Source organism: Amaranthus tricolor, chromosome 4 (assembly GCF_026212465.1).
Source record: "Amaranthus tricolor cultivar Red isolate AtriRed21 chromosome 4, ASM2621246v1, whole genome shotgun sequence".
Lineage (NCBI taxonomy): Eukaryota > Viridiplantae > Streptophyta > Magnoliopsida > Caryophyllales > Amaranthaceae > Amaranthus > Amaranthus tricolor.
This window is the reverse complement of record NC_080050.1, coordinates 19,377,195-19,399,387: the sequence shown is the minus strand read 5'-3', so window position 1 is coordinate 19,399,387 and position 22,193 is coordinate 19,377,195. Positions and strand designations below refer to the sequence as shown.

General features: G+C 34.1%; 1 protein-coding gene across 1 annotated transcript; it reads right to left on the bottom strand.

Moving 5' to 3' along the window:
* Positions 1-8,990: 8,990 nt before the first annotated feature.
* On the bottom strand, positions 8,991-21,775 carry LOC130810303 (nuclear pore complex protein NUP62). Its single transcript, XM_057676307.1, has 9 exons — positions 20,072-21,775; positions 14,446-14,539; positions 13,903-13,987; positions 13,592-13,714; positions 12,910-12,987; positions 12,568-12,671; positions 10,221-10,308; positions 10,035-10,133; positions 8,991-9,393 (listed from the first exon to the last, which is right to left on the bottom strand). Exons 1-9 carry the CDS (start codon positions 21,606-21,608, stop codon positions 9,304-9,306), a joined length of 2,298 nt encoding a protein of 765 aa, XP_057532290.1. The 5' UTR covers positions 21,609-21,775; the 3' UTR covers positions 8,991-9,303.
* Positions 21,776-22,193: the final 418 nt, after the last annotated feature.

Below are 22,193 nucleotides of genomic sequence, written 5' to 3'. Positions count from 1 at the left end.
GTATGAAAGCGTTCCAATTAAGAGATGCACCTTTCCTAAAGCATTAGTTAAGGCTAACCTATATGAATTTGCTCTAACTCCTCATACAGTCTAAAGAATAGTGGACTTGACTTACCAGGGGAATGATACTTGTAGTAAAACCTTTTCCCTAACTGCAAACTCATTTGGTCTGCATTTAAGATTCACATATGAATTTTGTCTATTCTAAGTTGTTTTCAATTTGCGATTCCAGATCTGATTTAGATGAATGCAACACATACAACTTTTGTTATAAACTTTCTTCTCTTGTTTTATATTCCAAAATGTCATTTTAAGAGTTTATTCATTATGAGAGTAAATCTAGTAAACATCTCCTTATAGGAGTCATTTTATACAATACATACTTATGAAAAGATACTTATTTTAGTTTTCTTAACTTGTCTAGTACCCTCAAAAGTAATAATGAGTTTTTCCTAAATTTCTTGAGCAAAAGCACAAGAGGAAATACGTTCAAATTCATCTCCATTGAAACTACAATAAAGAAGGTTTATGGCTTTGTAATTTTTGGCTATGACTTTAAGGTTGGATTGATTAAAGTCTATTTCAAGTTTTGGGACTCTGGCCATATCCTTTTCCATCATAGGTTGTTTAAGACCATTTTTAATAACATCCCAAATTTCAAGGTCTTGATCAATAATTAACATTTGCATTAAAATACACCAATGAGCAAAATTATTTCTACAGAATAGAGGAGGATTGTTTTAAAGAAGAGAAAAATATTAACCAAAAACAAAATTTTTTTCACATAAGGAAATATTTGTCAAAAGAATATAAAGACAAAATTAGCTTACAACAATATACACAAAGTATAGAAGGTTGTAATTTTTAAAAAAAAAATAATATTTTCCAAAAATATGTAAAAAGATATTTTGGTCATTATTCTGATCCAATGTAAAACGTTTGAAAACCGTATTGATGTTGTCCGATTGTCAGGTCCTTGATAATCAGCATCAAGAGTTTGAATCATTAGGCTAACCACATGCAATGTATGAATGCAAACAAATATGAATGTGATGCTCCCCTAAGTTTAAGCACCCTTATTTAACATACCTAAATCACGAACCAAGTAGTTGAATTTATCTTTGGACAATAGTTTTGTAAATATATCTGCAATTTGATAGTGGGTTTGAATGAAGCCAATAGTGAAATCTTTGTTTTATAATGATCTCGTACGAAATGGTACCTTACATAAGTATGCTTTATACGAGAGTGTTGTACCAGATTCTTTTTTATTGAAACAACACTTGTATTGTCACATTTTGCAACATGCACTTGCAGCTATATACTCAGCTTCGGCAGAAGATAAAGTTATTGAGTATTGTTTCTTAGATTTCCAAGAAATAAGTGCGGATCTAAGAAATTGACAATTTTCCGTAGTGCTTTTTCTATCAACTTTATAACCTGCAAAATCGGAATCCGAATATCCAACTAAAGAGAAATCACTATTATTGGGATACCAAAGACCAATGTCTCGAGTCCCATTAGATATCTAAAGATTCTCTTCACAGCCATGAGATGAGATTCTTTAGGGTTAGCTTGAATAAAAGCACACACACCAACATTAAACATTATATCAGGTTTACTTGCGGTTAGATAAAGTAATGAGCTGATTATACCTCAATAAATCTTTTGATCTATGGACTTACTGTCAAGGTTTTGATCAAGTGAGCATGAAGAACTCGTGGGAGTCTTCAAGGGCTTGGATTGGTCCAAGTTGTATTTCTTGAGAAGGTCTCTTACATGTTTGCCTTGGTTGATAAATATGCCTTCTCTTTCTTGTTTGATTTGCGATCCAATGAAGAATATCATTTCTCCCATTATCCTTATTTTGAACTCTTCATTCATAAGATCCAAAAATTTCCGTACTAGGAGATTCTTTATTAACACTAAATAAAACATCATCATTATAAATTTGAACAATTTACATGTTATTACCTTAAGTTTTAATAAAGAGTGTCTTGTCTATCAAACCTCTTTTAAAACCATTTTCGATTAAAAAGTTTGAAAGTCTTTCATACCAAGCTCTAGGAGCTTCCTTTAGTCCTTAACGAGTATTCTCTAATTTAAAAACATGATTTTGAAAACTTTATTCATCAAAACTAGAAGGTTGATCTACATACACTTCTTCACTAAAATATCCATTTAGAAAAGTACATTTAACGTCTATTTGAAAAAGCTTTATACGCATAAATAAAGCAAAAGGTAAAACATTCTTATAGCTTAGCTTCTAATCTAACAAGTGAAAATATTTCTTCATATTGTATACCTTCTTTTTCATTATAACCTTTTTGAAACAAGCCTAAACCAGCGTAAGCAGTATAATAATACTGTCTATAAAGTATAATGGAAGACGTATAGAAGTCTAGGCCGAATCCGACCTGTGGCTGGATAGCCATAGCAAACCAATATCAGAGTATTTAAAAACTTTACGTAACTTTAATATAATTAATTACAAACCATTTATAAACAAAGTTTACACATTACAAAATATCTAAATCCTTTAAGTTTACAACACATGATTCACCAAAATGTAATTACAAGTTAACTTTTCAAAATGAAGTCCTTGCTATTGCAGCACATCCATCCGCACTAAAACTGACCTGAAAGTAGACCTATCCTCTATAAGGGATAGGCCCCATCAAAGAACGTCAACAATTGAATTGTTGAGTAACGCAACAAACTATTTTATTTATATACAATTCATTAACAAATATCTCCAATTTAATCTTTTGCTCATTAGGTAACTTCTTATAAAACATTAATTTATCAAAACCTAAACTCTTTTAAAAGACTGTTTGGTATCGACATAAATACGACTAAGAACCTTTAGTTAAACCCACGAAGTTAAGCTAGCGAAGGAATAAAAACGCATAGTCTGGGGCCTTGAATTGCCCAAATGGGGCTCCATTCGAGGTTTCCAGCAAGTTTTAGCACATTTCCTTGAAGTTTTATGCCCATTTGCCCAAATTGGAAAGTCATTTGGCCGAATCATGTCCCATTCGACCGAATGGTGATGTGATTAGGTCCAATTACATCTTTTGAAGTCCTAGATGGTTTTCGGGCTTTGCGGGGACCTTGGGGATGACTTAGAATGCTTGGGAAAGCTTCGGTACGCATGTCTAACATTTTTCAAAGCTCTAAGTCTCGTATACAACGTAAATACCTTGAAATCTCCGAAAATACCTGAAATTACCTCAAAACGCCATGGAGAGAAGAATAAGGTAAAATCATGTGTAAAGTGTATAAAATCATTTTAAAACGCGAGACTCAACACTACAATGAGGAGATAAATGTGCTCTAAAAACGAGCACATCAGCTTCCCATACACACAATCTTCACAAAAAGATAACACCCTAAGCTTCTAACCACCAAAGACACCCTTCTTACTTAACACATTCATCGCTCGCTCACTCAAATGACCAAGTTTCATGTGCTATAGCTTGGTCTCTTTCTCACTCATAGTAAAAGTAGTGACATTCACCGATCCGGTAACCAAAGAACCTTGTAGAACATACAAGCGCTAACCATGATACCTTTCATCAAAATCAGCGAGTCTTTTATGATCTTCATGACACCACCTTTACAAAAACATCTACACCCTAAAACATCCATTGTACCTAGAGATATGAGATTTCTTTTTTAATCCTAGAACATGCCTAACATCAATAATAGTCCAATCATCCCATCACGATCTTGATAGCCACACTACCAATGCCGACCACCTTGCTAGCTAGGATCGTCATTATCCAAGGTCACATTTCCTCCATCCACCTTCTCATATGTAGTAAAGAAATCCCTATTAGTTGTCATATGAAAAGAACATCCAGAATTAAGAATCCACTCCTTATATCCCATGTACCATGTGTTTTTACCAAGGCACCACCATCATCGCTATCATCCCTGGATGTAGAATTTTTAGACTTACTCTTCTTTTGCATTCTCTTCCACTTCCAACAAACTTTCTTTATATGCCCCATCAACTAATAATAATGAAATATTTTAGCCTTTTTGGATACCCTAAACTTGGACATACTCTTATTCTTCTCACTAGAACTACTACCATTTGCGCTACACCTTTACCCCTTATAAAAAACCTTTCACGTGACCCATTCTGTAATTGAGTCAATTGCTTCTTAATAAGGTCTCTTTGAATCAAAGCATTCTTCACATCATCACTATTTAGATTCTTCCGACCATATAACAATGTTTCCCTAAAGATTTTGTAAGAGCAACGTAAAGAACACACAAAGAAAATAGCCAAATCCCCCTCATCAATAACCACGTCAATATTATGTAAATCCGTAAATATGGTGCAAAACTCATCCAAAATGAGCCTTAAGAGAATTACCTTTTTCAAGCTGGAGATCATATAGTGTACTCTTCAAAAGCAATCTATTAGTCACATTCTTGGCCATATACAAAGGCTCAAGCTTGTCCCAAATGTCGTTTGTAGTGTTCTCCTTCACCACTTCCCTTGACACCTTATTGGACTGACACAATTAGATTACACTCAAAACCTTTTGTCTATCTCTTCCCACTTTGTTATAGTCATAGCATTGGGCATCTTATCAACACCTTTCAATGTTTTTTGCAGTCCATGTTGCACAAGAATGTCTTTCATCTTCACTTGCCATAAACCAAAACTCTAATTTCTGTCAAACTTCTTAATGTTCTAACTTCATATATGCCATTTTTGCTTCAAAACCAATCAAGAAACTACCCAATAACCTCCAAGAACCGTAAGCTCTGAATTGTATGCAACACAATCAAGAAAGTCTATTCTAAGCAGCAAAAGAGAAAACAAACCAAACACAATGGTTTATGTGGTTCATCCCTAATTGAGCTATGTCCATGGTCTAACCTAGATGTATTTATTGCCTTTAAGAATGTCTAATGGAGTTACAATAGATGATAATCACAATTGAGAGAAATAGAGAATAAGGAGAGAAGAAAGAGTTATGTAATCTAGAGAGAAAAAAAGAGATATAAAAAAGCATTAGCCACTAATCCATGTGATTAGACCTATTAATAGTTTATAGGTCCTAATTACTTACATAACAAAGCCTAAGAAATAACAGACAAGAAGAAAAGAACAAGGGAAGAAAACAACCACAGCAAAGTCGGCTTTCCCTTAGCCAAGGGAAATGCTGACTCGACTTATCCTGTTGTCTTGAGACTATTTTTGTCTTTTCAATCCTTTTCACCTTAAATTCAATTTATCCCGTTTTTCACCTCTTCTTTAGCACAACATATTTACTATGGATTAAGGACCTAAGTCACACCTTAATCACCACACATACATTAAATTACACTAGAACAAATCAAAAATATACACATTTAAATTAATTAAAATCTTAGCAAATGTTTTTTTTTCACAAACACAACAAAACAAAATGTTGAAAACAAAAAAAAAATTTCTTGGATAATATATCATACCAGCTCACAACTTTTGGTGCTTGTTGTAGTGGAGATGCAATCATTTGGTGGTCGTTGGAATAACTTCACTTACGCTCATCAGGGAAACCACATTATTTCTACCAATTTCCAAACATCAAAAAAGCCCTAAACTTATAGAAGAGAGAAATCCCTAATTAAAATCAGAGAATGAATAGAATGAGAAAGAGATAAAGTGAGAATGAAGTGCTTTGATTCATACAAAAATGGTAAAATTATAAGGTCAACAAGAAAATGAGAATGAATTTAGCAAGATGACTTGTAGAAGGAAGTGCATTGAAAAGAGAAAAAAAATGAGCAAGACGGCATGCAGAGGCAAAATGATGAATGAAAAGGCAAGAGAGTGTTAAATTCTTACTGTTGGAGACTATTCAAAACTCCAAAATTTGATTTATGAACCGTGTGAAACAGTAGGAGTTTTCAAACGTTTTAAGTATAAGGATAAAGATAAGGATTAGGAAAAAATACATATTAATTATAGAAACATTCAATCTATTTCAATCGATAATAATGTTTATTCACAATAATCAAAATAAGCTCAACTTGATAATCAAGTCATCAAAAAGAATAGGGCCGTAGGAGATGTGTAGGTCAAACTCAAAAGCTTGAATGGTTCCTACAATCAAGTTTCCAAATCCCGAGCATATCAACCAACAGATTCCCTTTGGCCTTTTCCACAAGAAGTATTCAAAAGTTGATAAATCAATTTAATTTCCCATTTCTTATAAACTTTTTGTCATAGTTTTGAATACACCGGTTCAAATGCCATCGGACCGGAAAATTTAAATCGAAATCGAAATTAAAGTTATCCAATATAAAAGTGTCTTCTTTTTTTGAGCTATATCAAATCGACATTACCTGAATTGAAATTGCATCTAAACCAGTTGATAACCTATAATAGTATAATCGAACTCAAAGTATGGCCGATTGCTATAACTAACATATGACTATTCTCTGATATTTCCTGAACCTAGTATTGACTGATTCGAATCATATACAACAAAAATTATGCACAAAACTTGAACATGAACCGTTTAAAAATCGACTTTACCTTAGCTGATTTTCAACCGAATTATTATAAACCCAAACCGATTATTAACCAAACTGTTGTACACTCGAATCAATTTCTTTCAAAACAAAAACAAGTTGAGCCTCCATATTAATTATTTTTTCGTAAGTGAATAATCATACATTAATTAAAAAATCAACTATCAACTTAATCTGATATTAACCCGATTGATATTAGTGTATAATATTAACCACTCGAAAAATAAACCTCATACCTGATTTGTTCTCATAAAAACGAAATCAATAATAGACTGATGACAACCCAAGCCTGATTGACACTTCACTAGAACTCTAACTGGTAACGAGCATGTGCAAACCTGATAATAAACGTTGTTAACTTAACCCGTAATTAAGTGATCAAATCCGATCATGACCAGTAATGGCCTGCAATCGAAAAGTAAACGATTCAAAATCCAATCGAACTGATTAATCAATGTTCGAAATAGACAAAATTGCGAAGTTAGGACCACTGCCAGTTTGAAGAGTTATGCTTGGCATTACCGAGATATAAAATAATTAAACTTGTAAGATTAGCCAAAGCCCCAAAACGACTGAAAACTCAATCCCTAATAATACTTTCTGCTTTTAGCAAAATTTTTATATTTTCAAAAGCATATAGCAATGGCTGCAAATTTACAGGTTTCCAAAATCAGTTGCAATTAGACCTGGGAAAACGGTCGGTCGGTCGGGTTTGGGTCGGATCAATTTCGGTCGGGTCATTTTCGGGTTGGGTCAGTTTCGGATCAGGTCGGATCACTCTGGGTTTCGGGTAGGTTCGGATTGACCCAACGGGTTACCATAAAATATTAGAATATCCAATCGACTAATTCAACATAAAAAAAAAATCATTAAAATGTCTAAAAAAATCATTAGAAAAATTATATGTACGATTTTCAAAAAATAGTTGGTATGTCAGGTTCATTTAAGTGCAAGAAAAATAGGGGAATTAATACTTATTTTGAAAGACTTGTAAGATACGCGCTTTATAAAAGTTATTTTGTTTATTATAATTGTAACGTTAGATAAAAATGACGTTAAAATTATCTTCACAATTTTCATGTTGGAAAGATATACAACTAAGTACTTATTTCGTGTTATAAGATACGCGTTTTATAATTTAGGGTAGCGACATTCGTTTTTTGAAAAGCTCATTCAAACGTGCGAAACGTTCGTATAAATTATATTGATTTGCTTACTGAAATGTAGAAGAATTAAAAACTCATTTGACTGATTTAACAAGATACATGTATTCAATTAAGATGATTATAACGTCCTGTTTTTAAAGAAAAATAATTACGATGGCTAAAAAAACGTTAAATACGTGTTTTTTGAGATCTATTGATGAGTTTTAGGGTTCAAGTGATATACTCAATATGTTGAGATACTTTGAAAACTAAAATTTTATTTGAAATGAATTCTAACATTGAAATTACTCTAAAAATTGATATTAAATCTGTCAAAACGGGTCGGTTTCCGGTCGGGTCATTTTCGGTCGGGTAATTATCGGGTCGGTCATGTTTCGAATTAAGTCGCTTTCGGGTCGGTCGAGTTCGGGTTTTGTCGGGTCGGGTCCCAGGTTCATTTTCGAGTCGGATCAAATTTTCCCAGGTCTAGTTGCAATTCATCTCTTTCTATACCATCATCATCCACAAGTGTTAATCCCATTTTTGCATCTGTTCCTACTCGAACCGAGGCAGAAAATTCCTTGGCAGCCTTTCAAAGGTACATTTAACCTGGCTTTGCACCTATTTTGACGTCGCATATATATATATATATATATATATATATATATATATATATATATATATATATATATATATATATATATATATATATATATAATGCAGTTTGGATTGTACATGTCTAATTGAGTTGCCATTAAATTTTAGTTATATAAATCATGAGGGTTCAAGCATGCTGGTGGAGAATCCTGGAATTCAACTCTTTGAGACAACTTACCAATTGATGAAACAGCCATTAGTGCAGGTAAGTCAATTAAGCTTTATGCTCCAAAATCTTATTTTAGAAATTACAGTCTCAAAATATAATTTTAAGTTTTTGGCAGGAAATGGTAATATCTTTATTGGCAGGAAAAGGTATCAGGTAAGTCAATTAACTTCAAATATCGATGTCGATACTCATAAATCCCCTCAACCTCAAGGCAATAATTCAAAATCGAAGCATGAATTAGCCGTGATTACATTTCTCTACATAATTAATCTCATAATGTTGCTCGTCGCACGGGTGTTTAAGCAAGAAAAAGCATAACATTCACTTAAATTTCCTCACTGACCCCATTGCATACCTGTACGGCTATATCATGGATTTGTTTTATTTTCTTTTTACCCTTTCTTTATCCATGAAAATCTACACTTTGTTTCCATGTATTATAAAATAGATGAATAAACAAGAAAAATGGTCTCACCTTGTTTTTGTTTCAATTGGCATCCATATCTTATAATTTCTATGAATAAAGTACAACTTACATTTAAGGAAGCAGACAGTAGATAGTAGACATTAGACGAACAAAAGGAAATGAATCCTTATATCAAATTCAGGCCAAATATATAGAGGTTAAAAATATCCAGCGCTTTTGCAATTAAATCAAAATGGAATTTCCAAGTTGAGAAGACGGATCTACTATTTTGCATCTGCCCTGAGTTGACTAGCTATTCTGAGGAAATCCCTGAAAAGTAAAAAGCCCGGGGAAAGAACCTTGAGAGAGAAGAGAGATTAAGTCAATCAATTCCAAAATCTTGGGGCCACTAGCTCACGATCAGCCACTGAACCTTGACTTGCCAGATTTTGGATACGATGTGAAAACTCTTCCGCCTGTAATCATCAAATACAATATCGTAAATTATAATCATTACCAATGACCTTTTTCGTACAATAACAAGCACCTAACTACCAAGGATGGTGTTAAAAATTCCTCAAGATCGTTGATAATCTTGGAGTGGGTATAGAACTATACAAGTTTTTACATATATATTGCATTGCTAATTTTCTATGCAGCTCAAACAAAAGTACGAAAAGTAGTTGGGATGACTCAAGTGGAAATCAGATGGCAGAAATTCGACAAGAAAAATAAGAATGTTTTTTCTTGACTAAAAATAAACTCTTGAATCTTGCTCTTACTTCACAACAATAAGTAACCTCATCAGCCTAGAGCCAACAAATTATCCTCCATAGATAATAACTTTGTTATGACTACTCACAAATCCTAACATGCTGCATGCACAAAGCATTACCTCATTTTACATGCATTTCAAGCTATTTTGATGAAGTTCAGACCAGTAAAGTGCATCAATAAAACATAAAGGACACCAATAGATAATGGCACCAGCTTTTTATTATAACTCATTAAGGTATTATAACTCAAAACAACAAACTAAACAATTATCTGGCAATACATAATGGCACAAGCTTTTTATGTTTACAAAATTATAATTAGATGAGTAAAACTTATTAACCTTTTCATCAATCCACATCAGAGAGCTTAATTGATTATTCAAAATACGCACAACCACATCCAATGGGCTCATTCCTTCAGTTGTATCAAGTTCTCCTCCCTGCATAGAAGAAATATAGGAATTCAGTACCAGAAGGCCCAGAACAATGCCAGTATAACAAACAGAAAAACGGGAGAAAAGTCGCACTTGACTCGCATTCAAGGTCTGAATAATTGATTTAATCTGTTCTGTCATGTGTTCTAATTCCCTTTCAACAGACTCAGCCTGCTCGTACCTGCACCAACGGCATAAATAAATATGCAATTAAACAATTGTATTACTCATTTGACCTCACTAAAATCACATGACTTCCCAAAAATCACATCAACTATAAGTTTTTCCCATATATTACTGCCTGAACTTAGAAGTGGCCGCTGTGCCATACACAAACCTTATAGCAATCAAGCACCCTCCTGATGCTTGCTTTATTTGAGCATTTCCTTCCAAGACAAGCCCCACATGTTTCCAACGGTGTGAGTATCGTGATGAGGTCAGATTAGAATGACAAAAACAGGTGTACATAGGAGTGCTCAAAAAAACTAAAAAACAATTTGTTTGACCCAACCCGACAACTCGATGCCTTAATGGCGGGTCGGTTCTCTAAAGAAGTAATAATTCCCGGTCAGGTATTCGATCCGTCTTAAAATAGGTTGGGTCAAGGGCCTTATTATACTTCTACTCGGGTACCCGACTGACCAGTGCAGATTGGGCAAGAATATTGTTTTTGAACTTGAAAGACCAAATAGCTGCAGTGTGTACTCGACTGAACCGCATAGACACATGACAACCTTTAGTGTGTACTTTTTGACCTTTACTCTCAACTCTCAAGAGTCAAGCCTTTAGTAAAACCCCTAATCCCTCAATTCCCACTTCCCTCCCCTTATAGTGTCGTTTGTTCCCTCTTTTCTCTACTCTTAACCATAAGACCCTAACCCATCCCTTTACACTGTTCCGAATTCGAACAATGGCATTGAACGACCGACGACCAGCACAAAAGGCGAAGACAAAGGTTGGGCTGAAGACGAAGATTTTTCATCTTAGTCACAGTTTTTTTTACTTTTTCTTGATATTTGATTAATCTTAATTATTTAAAAACAATACATCGGGTAAAATTTGTTATATCTTTTTAATGATTTTCTTTGATCTATATTTTCCCAAGTATTTTTCAATTATTTGTTAATGGAATATCTGTTCCTGGATTTTATTAATGAAAAATCATGTCTTTTTCTTGATGTAGAAAAATGATTATAAACTCTACACGGAGCTCGATGAAAAAAACCCCCCTTTCCACTTTCCTATGGCTTTTTTAGGTAAATGGCCAAGAAAGTTTAATGATATGCAACTTTGATTATTAGTGGATCAGAATGAACTGCTTTTGTGGTGTTAGAAACTTTTCATCCCCAGTTAATGTGTCCTATAAATGATGGTTATGGTCTTTTGTAGTTTGCAACAATACATCTTTTCTTCCTTGCTAATGAGATTAATTATCAGCTTGATTAAATTTTGTAGTTTGTAGTCTATAAATTCACTTCTCCCACATTAAATTTTGCTACACTTTAAATTCTGCCAGGACAAACACCTTCAATCTATCAAAACTGGGTACCCGGTGTCCCGACCCGAATCATCCATGAACCTGAGAACCAAGTATCCGGATAACTTGGGTTGAGAGATGGGCCGTTAAAATAACTACTATCCAGGTACCCGATTATGAAGACCCTTGGTTACAATTATGTTTGGTCCAAGTACCGGATAACCAAGTACCGGGGTTTAGACATGGGCTGCTAAAATTAACTACTAACCGGGTACGCGGTTATGAAGACCCTTGTGTACAATTATATTTGGTTTAAATGAAAAATATGAACTTCAGCTAGATCAGTCAACATTAGATCCAACCTAAAATTGACTCAGCTGAATAAAACTATTGGGTCATAACCCCAATATTTCAACCCGTAACCCAAAATCATTCAATCCAAATACACCAAAAAAAATAAGGTCAAACCCAATCGTTAACGCAACATGACTGTTTTGACCCGTTCTCTTATCCTTCTTTAACTTTTGCGGCTCCCACGACATCAGTTTTAGTAACGAGACACTATATTTCTAGTCAATTTTTCCAAAATTTTGAGTCTTTAACATTTTTTTGTTCTAGCCTTAAAGTCGGTATATTGATTTTTATAAGGAAAATAAAAAATTATTTATACATTTTTGAAAAAACATTAACGAGGAAAATTGTTTTTTAAATCCTTGACCTATTGGATCGACCCGAACCTAAAATTAATCCGACCCAAACCGAACCCACATGATCGACCGTTTTGACAAGGTTACCCAGCTAATGCTGGAAATTCGCCCAGCAAGGCTGGAACTAAGTACTTGCATTACAACTTTGGTGGGTGCAATGTTGGACTTTGCTCTAGTTTCTATTGTGACATTCCACCAGAAGAAAGATAAAAATAGAATGCAAAAAATTGAACAATACCAATAAAACAGTACTTACATTGCATCTCTGGTGGACGCAGCCTCATCATCCAAAAGTAATCCACTTTCATCCTTGTAGATACGCTCGGCTTCTGCTTCAATGCTTTCTAAAGCTTTATCAACCTTCAAAAAATAACAATCATAGCATTATAATCCTGAGAAAAGACAGGTCAATGTCTTCAATTTTTTCAATGTTGTTTTACATGACATGAAAGTCATAATGAAAAAAAGATAATTTGGTCAAAAAGCAAAATATTCTAGCCCACAATGATGAAAACTGCTTGATTATAAATAACAATCATAACATTATACTCCTGGCAGAGACAAAGCATTTTCACAAATATAGCAATTTCAGGAGTACCTCTTGCTCGTGAGTCTCAATTAACTCAAGCTGTCTTTCCAAGTTGGATTGGGTCTCGACCACTTTAGCTACTTCTGTCTACTCCAGAAAAATGAAATTACATCAAGAGAATTTAGAGAGAGATAAACAATATAGAAATTAGCATACTGAATAAAATAATGAAAATAACCTCAACTATTCACTATACATATGTACTAACCACAATATATACTTAAAATCCTTTAGCATATTTGTAGTTCTAAATTAGGTTTGGTAGACATCCCTGTTATCTTCCAAACATTCACAGGATCCTAGCATACTTAAACTCCGTGACTCCAGATCTAATCTACATCGTTCACTGTGTTTAGCTGCAGAGATATTCCACTTCCTGTTGCTAGTCTCTCTCGAAAAGAAATTATAAACTACATCACACTCTGATGCCAATAATTTCTTCACTAACAATAAAATACCACACACTGTCCCCTCCCCAAAACCTTTTAGACACATCAATCTAAAAATTTAATCATGTTCCTAAAACAGAAAATAAAACCCAAATCTTCTCATGGAAGTATCCATCACATTCATCAATAGCGACATAAAACCTATTCCAAACATAAGGGAGAAAATGTTTTAAATTTAATAAGCAGGTCAAATCAAGTAAAGAAATCAAAGAAGACAGCAAGATTAAAATTGTATCAGTCACCTCAAGTCGTAAAAGAACATCGCGATTTTGCAAGATTCTTTTGTCCCATTCAGCAATTAAATTAGCTTGCTTCTGAAATTTTCTGGTGCGATCTTGCAATTCAGTGTTCCACTCCTTAATAATCTTCCAGAAAAAAGTTCAAAGAACAGCCAATGACGTTAATTTTAAGAAATCCAAGAATTGAAAATTTACATTATTCAAGAAAATAGCATTAGAAAAATCATTATCATATGGAAATTAGAAAAAAATATGACAGTTACTTGATATTACCATGTTATCCATGCAAAAAAAGAAAAAAAATATACAAGTACCTCCTCAACAGTCTTTCCAGTGATCTCAGAGGGCAACTTGGGTGCAGGAGCCGATGTTATTGGTGTACTTACAGCAGAGGTAGTTCTACACAAAAGATAGACAGGACATTTCAGAAAAAAAAGCTCCAAAATTTGATCCTCAACAAAGGCAATAAATTTCACAAATAATGGCATTCAGTACATTCAATCAGTTGGAGCTCAGAAACAAGAATTATTCTAATAAAAATAGGTATGAGAAGGAGGTGTTGAAACCCATAGTGAACAATCAAATTTAAGCAATAAGAGACAATCACATCACCTAAGTCATGCATAATCATTCCCCTACAAATGCAATCCAGCATAAGCTAAAATAGAGCTCAAGGTTGGACTAAACAATACAAATCACAACAGATGAGCATACTCACTATTGTTCACTCACAACTAAAAGCGGCTTTAGAATTATAATTGTCAATTAGTCTAAAGAGAGAACGTAAGACTGGAAAATGCTTCACTATAAAAGATTTTGATAAGGCAAGTTAAACAAAAGAGATAAATGTCACGAACCCACTACTTGAAGCTACAGCAAGCGATGAAGATGTTTGCACAGGAGTTGTAGAGCTGGTGATAGCCGCTGAGACGGAAGTTGAAGCCAGAAATCCTGAAATAGGATTCACACAATCACATAAACTAGACCAATTTTAAAAAGACCAAATGAAAAATCGGAAAAAATTTAGTCAACATATTTTAACCTGCATGAAATGCCTCTAAAAAATTGCAGGTTCATATCATAATCAACATGTATTTTCACAAAAATTAAAACTTATATAGTAATGTTTTACAAATTGCACAAATCCTAAAACTTACATGTACTTCTTAGGAACATAATCGAATCATATTCATGTATTTGAGAAAATTGCATGGCTTTACTATGTGGAGCAGATAAAATAATCAAATAGAATGTATTTCCTAAGGTTCAATTAATCAAAAACTAGAATTTAAAGCCATTGGCTAGGGAAAGCAAAACTAAATAGCAAATAACCAACTTTCCACAAATTCATTCAAATTTATTTATTAAACATACTTTAAATAGCTTTATAACAAATTCACCTTCATTATGTAATTTTTTCCAATGTCTATTTTTTGTATAAAACTTTCAGATCAAGATTTGTGCCATTTCTATATAAAGGTTACTTAAATCTAAGCTTCAATCCTACTGTTTACCAACCACATTTGGTGTAGTCAACTATTTACAAAGCATTAATCTTGTTAAATTTCTACTTGGACAAAAGTCTCGTTCAAGACACAATCTCACCATGTTTTTCAAACACCATAAGTCAAAAATATGCCAATTGTGATATTTTGAGCATGATAATAAATATGTAGTTGGTATAAAAAAAGGGTGGCAAGCCAATGATGTGGTACAAGAGCGTAGAATGAAGTATATAATTTAGACGGTGAAACAAGTGTATGGGAGAGAAATATTGAATGTCATTACTCATCAGTGCATACATGAAGCACTCGGGAAAATTAAAGAGTTAAATGATGTGTAAAAGTATTCCAACATCAAAAAAGTTGTACATAGAAATGATTAGATGGTTATGTTGGACTAATGTTACTAGGATCAAGGATTGATAAGGTTGTAAAACGGGGATGATAATGAAATTCCCCAATTTTCATAATCTAACAATTAGATCAATTAAATTTCTAGTCAAGTTTTCTTGGGTTGCGCCGAATTGAGGTACGATTGGAGATAGATTACTAAATAAAATCTATCGAAAGCATTTAGATTTTATAATTGAAGAAAATAAAAAATAAATAAATAAAAGTCTTTAAAATAAAAAAGGAATATAGATAATAAAGAAAAGAGTAGAATTGAATAAAAAAACAAAAGAAAAGACAACTTAAGAAAAATAAAACGAAAAAGAAAAAGAATGAGAAAAAAAATAGTAGAATGTCAACATCATCTTACATATGGAGTACTTCTTTAGTAGGAAGGAAGTCACAAAGAAAGAAATTTGAGAAAAGTTAATAAAGGAAAAAGAAAACGGAAAAATTGTCCAGAAAAATCCCACCTATTGTCCATCTGCTGTGAATAATCCCTACTATTGATTACTTATAAGTAATCCAACCTTTGTATATAATTTGCTGACAACACCACTTTCCACATTTTAACCAGCTAATATAGGTCCGTACCACCAAACAGGAGTAGGGTATGAACAACGAAGAATCATAAGGGGGAAGAAGAAGTGAGTGTAACGACTAGTAAGTATCTGCAATAGCCGGTTAAAATGTGAAAAGGGGTATTGTCAGCAAATAATACACAAAGGTTTGATAATTTATAAATAATCAATAGTAAGGATTATTCACAGCACATGGGCAATAGGTGAGATTATTCTGGACAATTTTTCCAAAGAAAAATTTATAAAAGTAAAATTAATGTCAACATTCCCAACCTTTTTCCTACACCATTTTATCCCCTCTTTTTCCAGTGCTTATTTAGGCACGCAGCAGCAGCAGTACGTATGTCTTCTTCCTTTGGTTATTCTTTGCTTTCTATGTCTCTTCTATTTTCATTTCCTCTATACGCTTCTCTCTTTAATTACTTGATTTAATCTGAAATTTCAAATTTTCCCTTTGATTTTCTTGGGTAAACCATATAACCAATCCAAATTGCGAACCTTAAAGAACCGAATCACCGCAAATCGGACGACTCGGATTGTGGTTAGCTACCCCCCTAAGCAATCTCCATTACATTGTGTTGGACAATTGCAAAATGCCTTTAAAAGGGTATATTGAGTATCTAAATATTAAACTAGATGTGACGAGTGATTTTATATTTTAGATTTTGCATAAGCACATGATTAATTAGTACTTAACATGTTTGATCATATAAAAACCATTTCACTAGCATAAGTGAAGCGAATAATACTCAAATTAATTACTTTTTGACTACAGTTATTTTAAATATGGAAATAGAAGGGTGTTTGTGGAATAAGAAAGTAAAGGCCGAGACAAAGAAAAAGAAAGAATGCTATTATGCTTTAGAATAATGGACGAGTGAAGAAAACATCGAAAAATACAACCCAAATCCAATTCAAAACAAGCATAATTTGAGGGCAAAATAATTGTACGGTGAGGTTATACAACAAATTGGACTCAAGAGAAGAGAAATATCTTTATATGATGGCTAAAAAGAGACAAGCTGACCTCAGTAGAGTGAAATCAAGGATCAACATAAAATTCATGTCCAAATGAAGAAATAAAAGGTAAATGGAACAGGTACTTGATGAGTTGTTCAATGGATGACAAGGCAAATACACAATAAATTTTGATGATTTTATTCCACAACGATCTCTGATGAAACTTATACATCTAATACGCCAACAAATAGAGTACTAAATCCAAAATAAAAGATTTTAACTTATGGAGAAGGCGTAAGACAAAGTGATAAGGGAAGTACTCTAATGAGGTATGGTAAAATAAGCTATGCCATGTAAGTAACTACTTCCTTTGGATTTTAATAGTTGCTACAGTTTCTGTAGCAACTATCTTATTAGTTATATATTTTTCCATGTATAATGTAAAACATAGTCAAGTAGGATCTTGTTTGATTCGTCTTAAGGCATATTTCCATAATATTAACTTTTTAGAATTTTTAATCATATGAAATTAAAGATATTATAGATTAAAATCGTGTATTGGATAGCGTAAAAAACAAAAGTGTAACAACAATTAAAAACCAAAGGAAGTATATCAATCCAAGATTTGTAGCAAAAAGTAGAAACCAATATTCAGATGTGTATAAGATTAAAGATTTTGAAATAAAGATTCATCTGCATCAAGGTGATCATTTCTTGCTTGAACCAATCGTAGATGATAGTGAAAGAACCATCATGGAGATATTCTAAGGTGCATGTTGTTTACTAATGATATCATATAGGTAAACTAAAACAAAGATGCAATCAATCCTTAGCTAGAGATGGGGAGGCAACCATTTGATTTAAAAGGGTTAAAATTAAGTCGAGAGTATACGTAATGTTGTTTTGGCACGATGCACTTTAGAAAAGGTGTTGTAATGTTAGCTAAATAAGCTTCTTTCAGGTGAGTGTTTCAAGTTTCACTCATCAAGATGTTGAGCCTAAAATTCAATGCAATTACTCAAATGGAGAATTATGATTAGTGTATTATGTGACGAAGATGTGCCACAAAGATTAAAGGGTAAATTTTAATCGAGCATAATTAGAACAACACTATTATATATGTTTTAGGCTTTCAAAAGAGATAAAGGTAGGAAGATGGGTGTAGTTAGGATGCGTATATCAAGATGAATTAGTGGACATGCCATAAAGGATAAATAAAATGTGAAATTCTAATGCGTTAGTTTGGTTATTTGCAAAAAAAAGACTCTTGGGTTACAAAAGTGGAAAGTTAAAATTTTGAGCCGCTTAGAATAGTAAAAGGTGGACCAAAGATAACATGAACAAAGACATGAAGGATTGAGACTAAAACATATAACAAATACGGAAGAGTAAAGGAGAATATATGTCGATGATCATTTTAAATGATTTCTTAGTTACAGATTAATATTACAAAGATCCAAATAAAGTATAATCTTTAATAGCGACCATTTCTCACATTTTGTTTTTCCATATGTAAGTCTATCCCACATTGGTGGATAAAGGTTTTGGCATTGTTGTGTGTGACCATTTCATTATGCATTATGTGACTATATGAAGTTTTTGCACAAAACTACATTTCAATGTTCATTTCTAAAAGTTCTACTTCATTTTTGAATTAAACATCGATGTCAGAAATCATACATGATGCTAACCGTCTCGCCTCCCGTCCATAGTAACAATCAAGATTTGAACAAACAACAAGAATGTTAAACCTTAATCCCAACAATAATTTAATGAATTAGACCTTGCCGTAATTTAGCCTCAAAAAATTAATTGTGATTTCCTCTCCCAATAGGTCAAGAGATTATCAACCATTTAAAAAACAAATAAACAAAACTTCTCCATCCCACATATGTTCTCTTCTCCACTTTAGCAAGTCTCTCCTTGCAAACATAGTTTGAAATATTACAAATAAATTAACATGATAACTATTAAATTACTACAACTGATTTTAGCAACCCCATAACAGATATATAACCAAATTCCCCATCCTAGCTCTTTGTGATACAACTTGACCGAGTGTCAACTTCCAAGTTCCTCTCCCCACTTTGTCTTTATAGGAATCACTACCCTACTTAAATGATTTGCGCAATAAATATCTCAAATCTCAACACCAATATGTTGTAAAATAAAATCTCTATGACATTCATGAACCAAACAAGTAAAAGGCTAAGAGATTATCAGCCATTTAAAAGACAAATAAACTAAACTTCTTCGTCCCACTTATGTTCTCTTCTCCACTTCTGCATGTCTCTCCATGCAAACAAATTTTGAAATATTACAAGGACATGAACATGTTAACCATTGACTTACTAGAACTAAATTTACCATACATAACCAAATTCCCCATCCTAGCTATTTGTGAAACAACTTGTCCGCGTGTCAACTTCCAAGTTCCCATCCCCACTTTGTCTCCAATGAGGCTATAAAGAACAAATCTAATTAACTAAAACTCATTTCCAGCTTCAAATATTTAAGCACTATGTATTGACCGGTAAACAAACATAAAGATGTTACTTCGTGAGAATTTAATCACTTTGACACTTCAATACTCTCGACACCAACTCTATAAACATCAAAATTTATTCCATCCATCTACACACATGAACGGATGAAACGAGTAAAAGTTCAATGTATTTTTCTTTCAATATCTTCTAGCTTCTCAAGTTAATAAAAATTGTACCTCACATGCATGTCCACTTCACAAAGCTATCCTTACTAGAAACACTCCTGAAATATTCTCAAGGCATAAGTTTTTAGATTGCTTAACCTATGTTCTTAGAATCAAGTTCAATAACTACACTATTTATGGATTCGTGAATAGAGTAAGTTCAAGTTCTATCTAGCCCATCAAAAGCTCGACTAATTGGCTACATTTGTTCAATCTTAACCTCATTTTCATCATAGCACACCAATTAAACGCCATTGAAATCAAATTTGAACCAAAATTCTCAAAAACTATAAATTCACAAAATCGGAAACTTGACTGTAAATGAAAATGAGAAGCTCACCAGAAGAAGTAGCAGGAGTCAACGCAGCAGTAGTTGCAGCAGCAATTGTAGTGGCAGAGCCAGTACTAAGCTGCGGCTGAGACTGAGAACTCAAAGCAGGTGTACTAGTCTTAGTACTAGGAAGAGTAAAGCTTGGAAATGAAGCAGCTGTACTAGATGTAGTAGAACCAGTAGACGCCCCAAAACCAAAAGAAGTAGCTGCAGTTGAAGTCGAAGTCGAAGCTACAGGTGTTGTGGTACTAGACGAATTAAGTGAAAATCCAGTAAAAGCCGATGAGGCAGCTGGTGTAGCAGTAGTACTTGCATTAAACAATGGTGATGACGCAGAAGCCTGTGTAGTACTAGCACCAAATAATGGTGAGGCCGAAGAAGCCGGTGTAGTACTAGCACTAGCAGAAGCACCAAACAATGGTGAGGGAGAAGAAGCCGGTGAAGCACTAGCACTAGCAGCAGCACCAAACAATGGTGAGGCCGAAGAAGATGGTGTAACACTAGTAGTAGTACTAAACAATGGTGACGCCGAAGAAGCCGGTGTAGCACTAGCAGTGGTAGTACTGAACAATGGTGAGGCCGAAGAAGCCAGTGTAGCACTAGCAGCAGTAGTACTGAACAATGGTGAGGCCGAAGAACCCGGTGTAAAACTAGCAGTAGCACTAAACAGTGACGCTGCGGAAGAAGCCGGGGTAGCAGTGGTGCTGAAGGATGGTGCAGCAGCCGAAGAAGCCGGGGTAGCAGTAGTGCTGAACAATGGTGCAGTAGCCGAAGAAGCGGGTGTAGCAGTAGTACTGAACAATGGTGCAGCAGCTGAAGAAGCGGGTGTAGCAGTAGAAACAGTACCGAATAATGAAGGGGCGGTTGAAGGGGACGTCGTAGGAGTACTATTAAGTGAGAAGGAAGGTTTGGAAGTGGAAAAATTAGGAGTAGCGGCAGCAGTAGAAGCTGCAATATTGCTAAAATTAAACAATGAAGGTGTAGTACTAGTAGCCACAGCAGTTGTAGAAGTTGCTGAAACTGAAGATGTAGTGATAGTAAACCTAGTTGAAGGAGAGGGAATTGTTGCCGTTGATGAAGTTGTTGAAGGTTTCAAGAATGAAGATCCAAAAGAGGATCCAAATGAAGGTCCGGATGAAGAGTTAGTAGTAGTAGAAGTAGTAGTCGATCCGAATAGATTTGAGGCAGCAAGGGGAGAAGATCCGAATACATTTGAAGCAGAAGTAGTAAATGGCGATGAAGTAAAGGTGGAAGTCGGAGCAGAGGATCCCAAACCGAAGCCCAAGGATGTCGAAGCCGATGAAGAAGGAGTGACGCCGAAGCCGAAGGATGTGCTCGAGGCTGAAGAGGTAGCTCCGAAGCCAAAGGATGTAGGCGAGGGAGAAGAGGTGGCGCCGAAACCGAAAGAGGGAGCAGAAGAAGCCGAAGAGGCAGAGGGAGCGAATGAAAAGGGGGAAGATGAACTAGGGTTTGACAGAGTAAAACTAGAAGAAGAAGATAATGATGATGAAGTAGAATTGGAAAAGGAGAAACCAGTAAACGCCATTGATGAACAGTGTTTGAGAATTATTTGCAGAATTTGGTCTGGAGAGAAAGGAGAGATGAGAAGCGCTGGTTTAGGGATGGGCGAGGGTGTTTGAAATTTACGTGATTTGGACAACGGAACTCGGACACTTTCGGTTCTTCAATTCCTGCGTTGTTGTAAGGTTGTTCTAATATTAAGGTACTTTTATAAACTATATTCAACACAAATTTAGGGTTTTAACTTTTAATCCTATTTATTTTTTAACATCTAAATATTTCATAAATAAATACTCTATATCAATACTATCAATGTATTACATATGTAAGTTTACAAAGAAAAGTTAGTTATTTTTGGAAACTACATGACAAGAGTAAAACATATGAACCCAAGTAATCTTCATATATACATATTGCATTTGAATATTTCATTATTACTATAAATTTACTTGTCATAACTATTTCAATGTAATATTATGCAAGTGAATGGTGGAAGACTTTCGGTGAAAGTATTGTTGAGCTTTGACGCATTGTTGTCCGAGTATTGAGCCGAACCACATCTTCTTCGAATTGCGAAAGAAATTGGAACATGTGGAAGATAGTCTACACA

What these genes read in the sequence shown, in the direction of transcription:
- LOC130810303 (XM_057676307.1), bottom strand. Translation starts at nt 21,608, where the DNA reads ATGGCGTTTACTGGTTTCTCCTTTTCCAATTCTACTTCATCATCATTA. An exon ending in TTGAGACTCACGAGCAAGAG is followed by an intron (nt 12,672 to 12,909) that starts GTACTCCTGAAA and finishes TATTTTTTGAAG; the next exon opens with GTTGATAAAGCTTTAGAAAG. An exon ending in GCGTCCACCAGAGATGCAAT is followed by an intron (nt 10,309 to 12,567) that starts GTAAGTACTGTT and finishes CCGTTGGTGCAG; the next exon opens with GTACGAGCAGGCTGAGTCTG.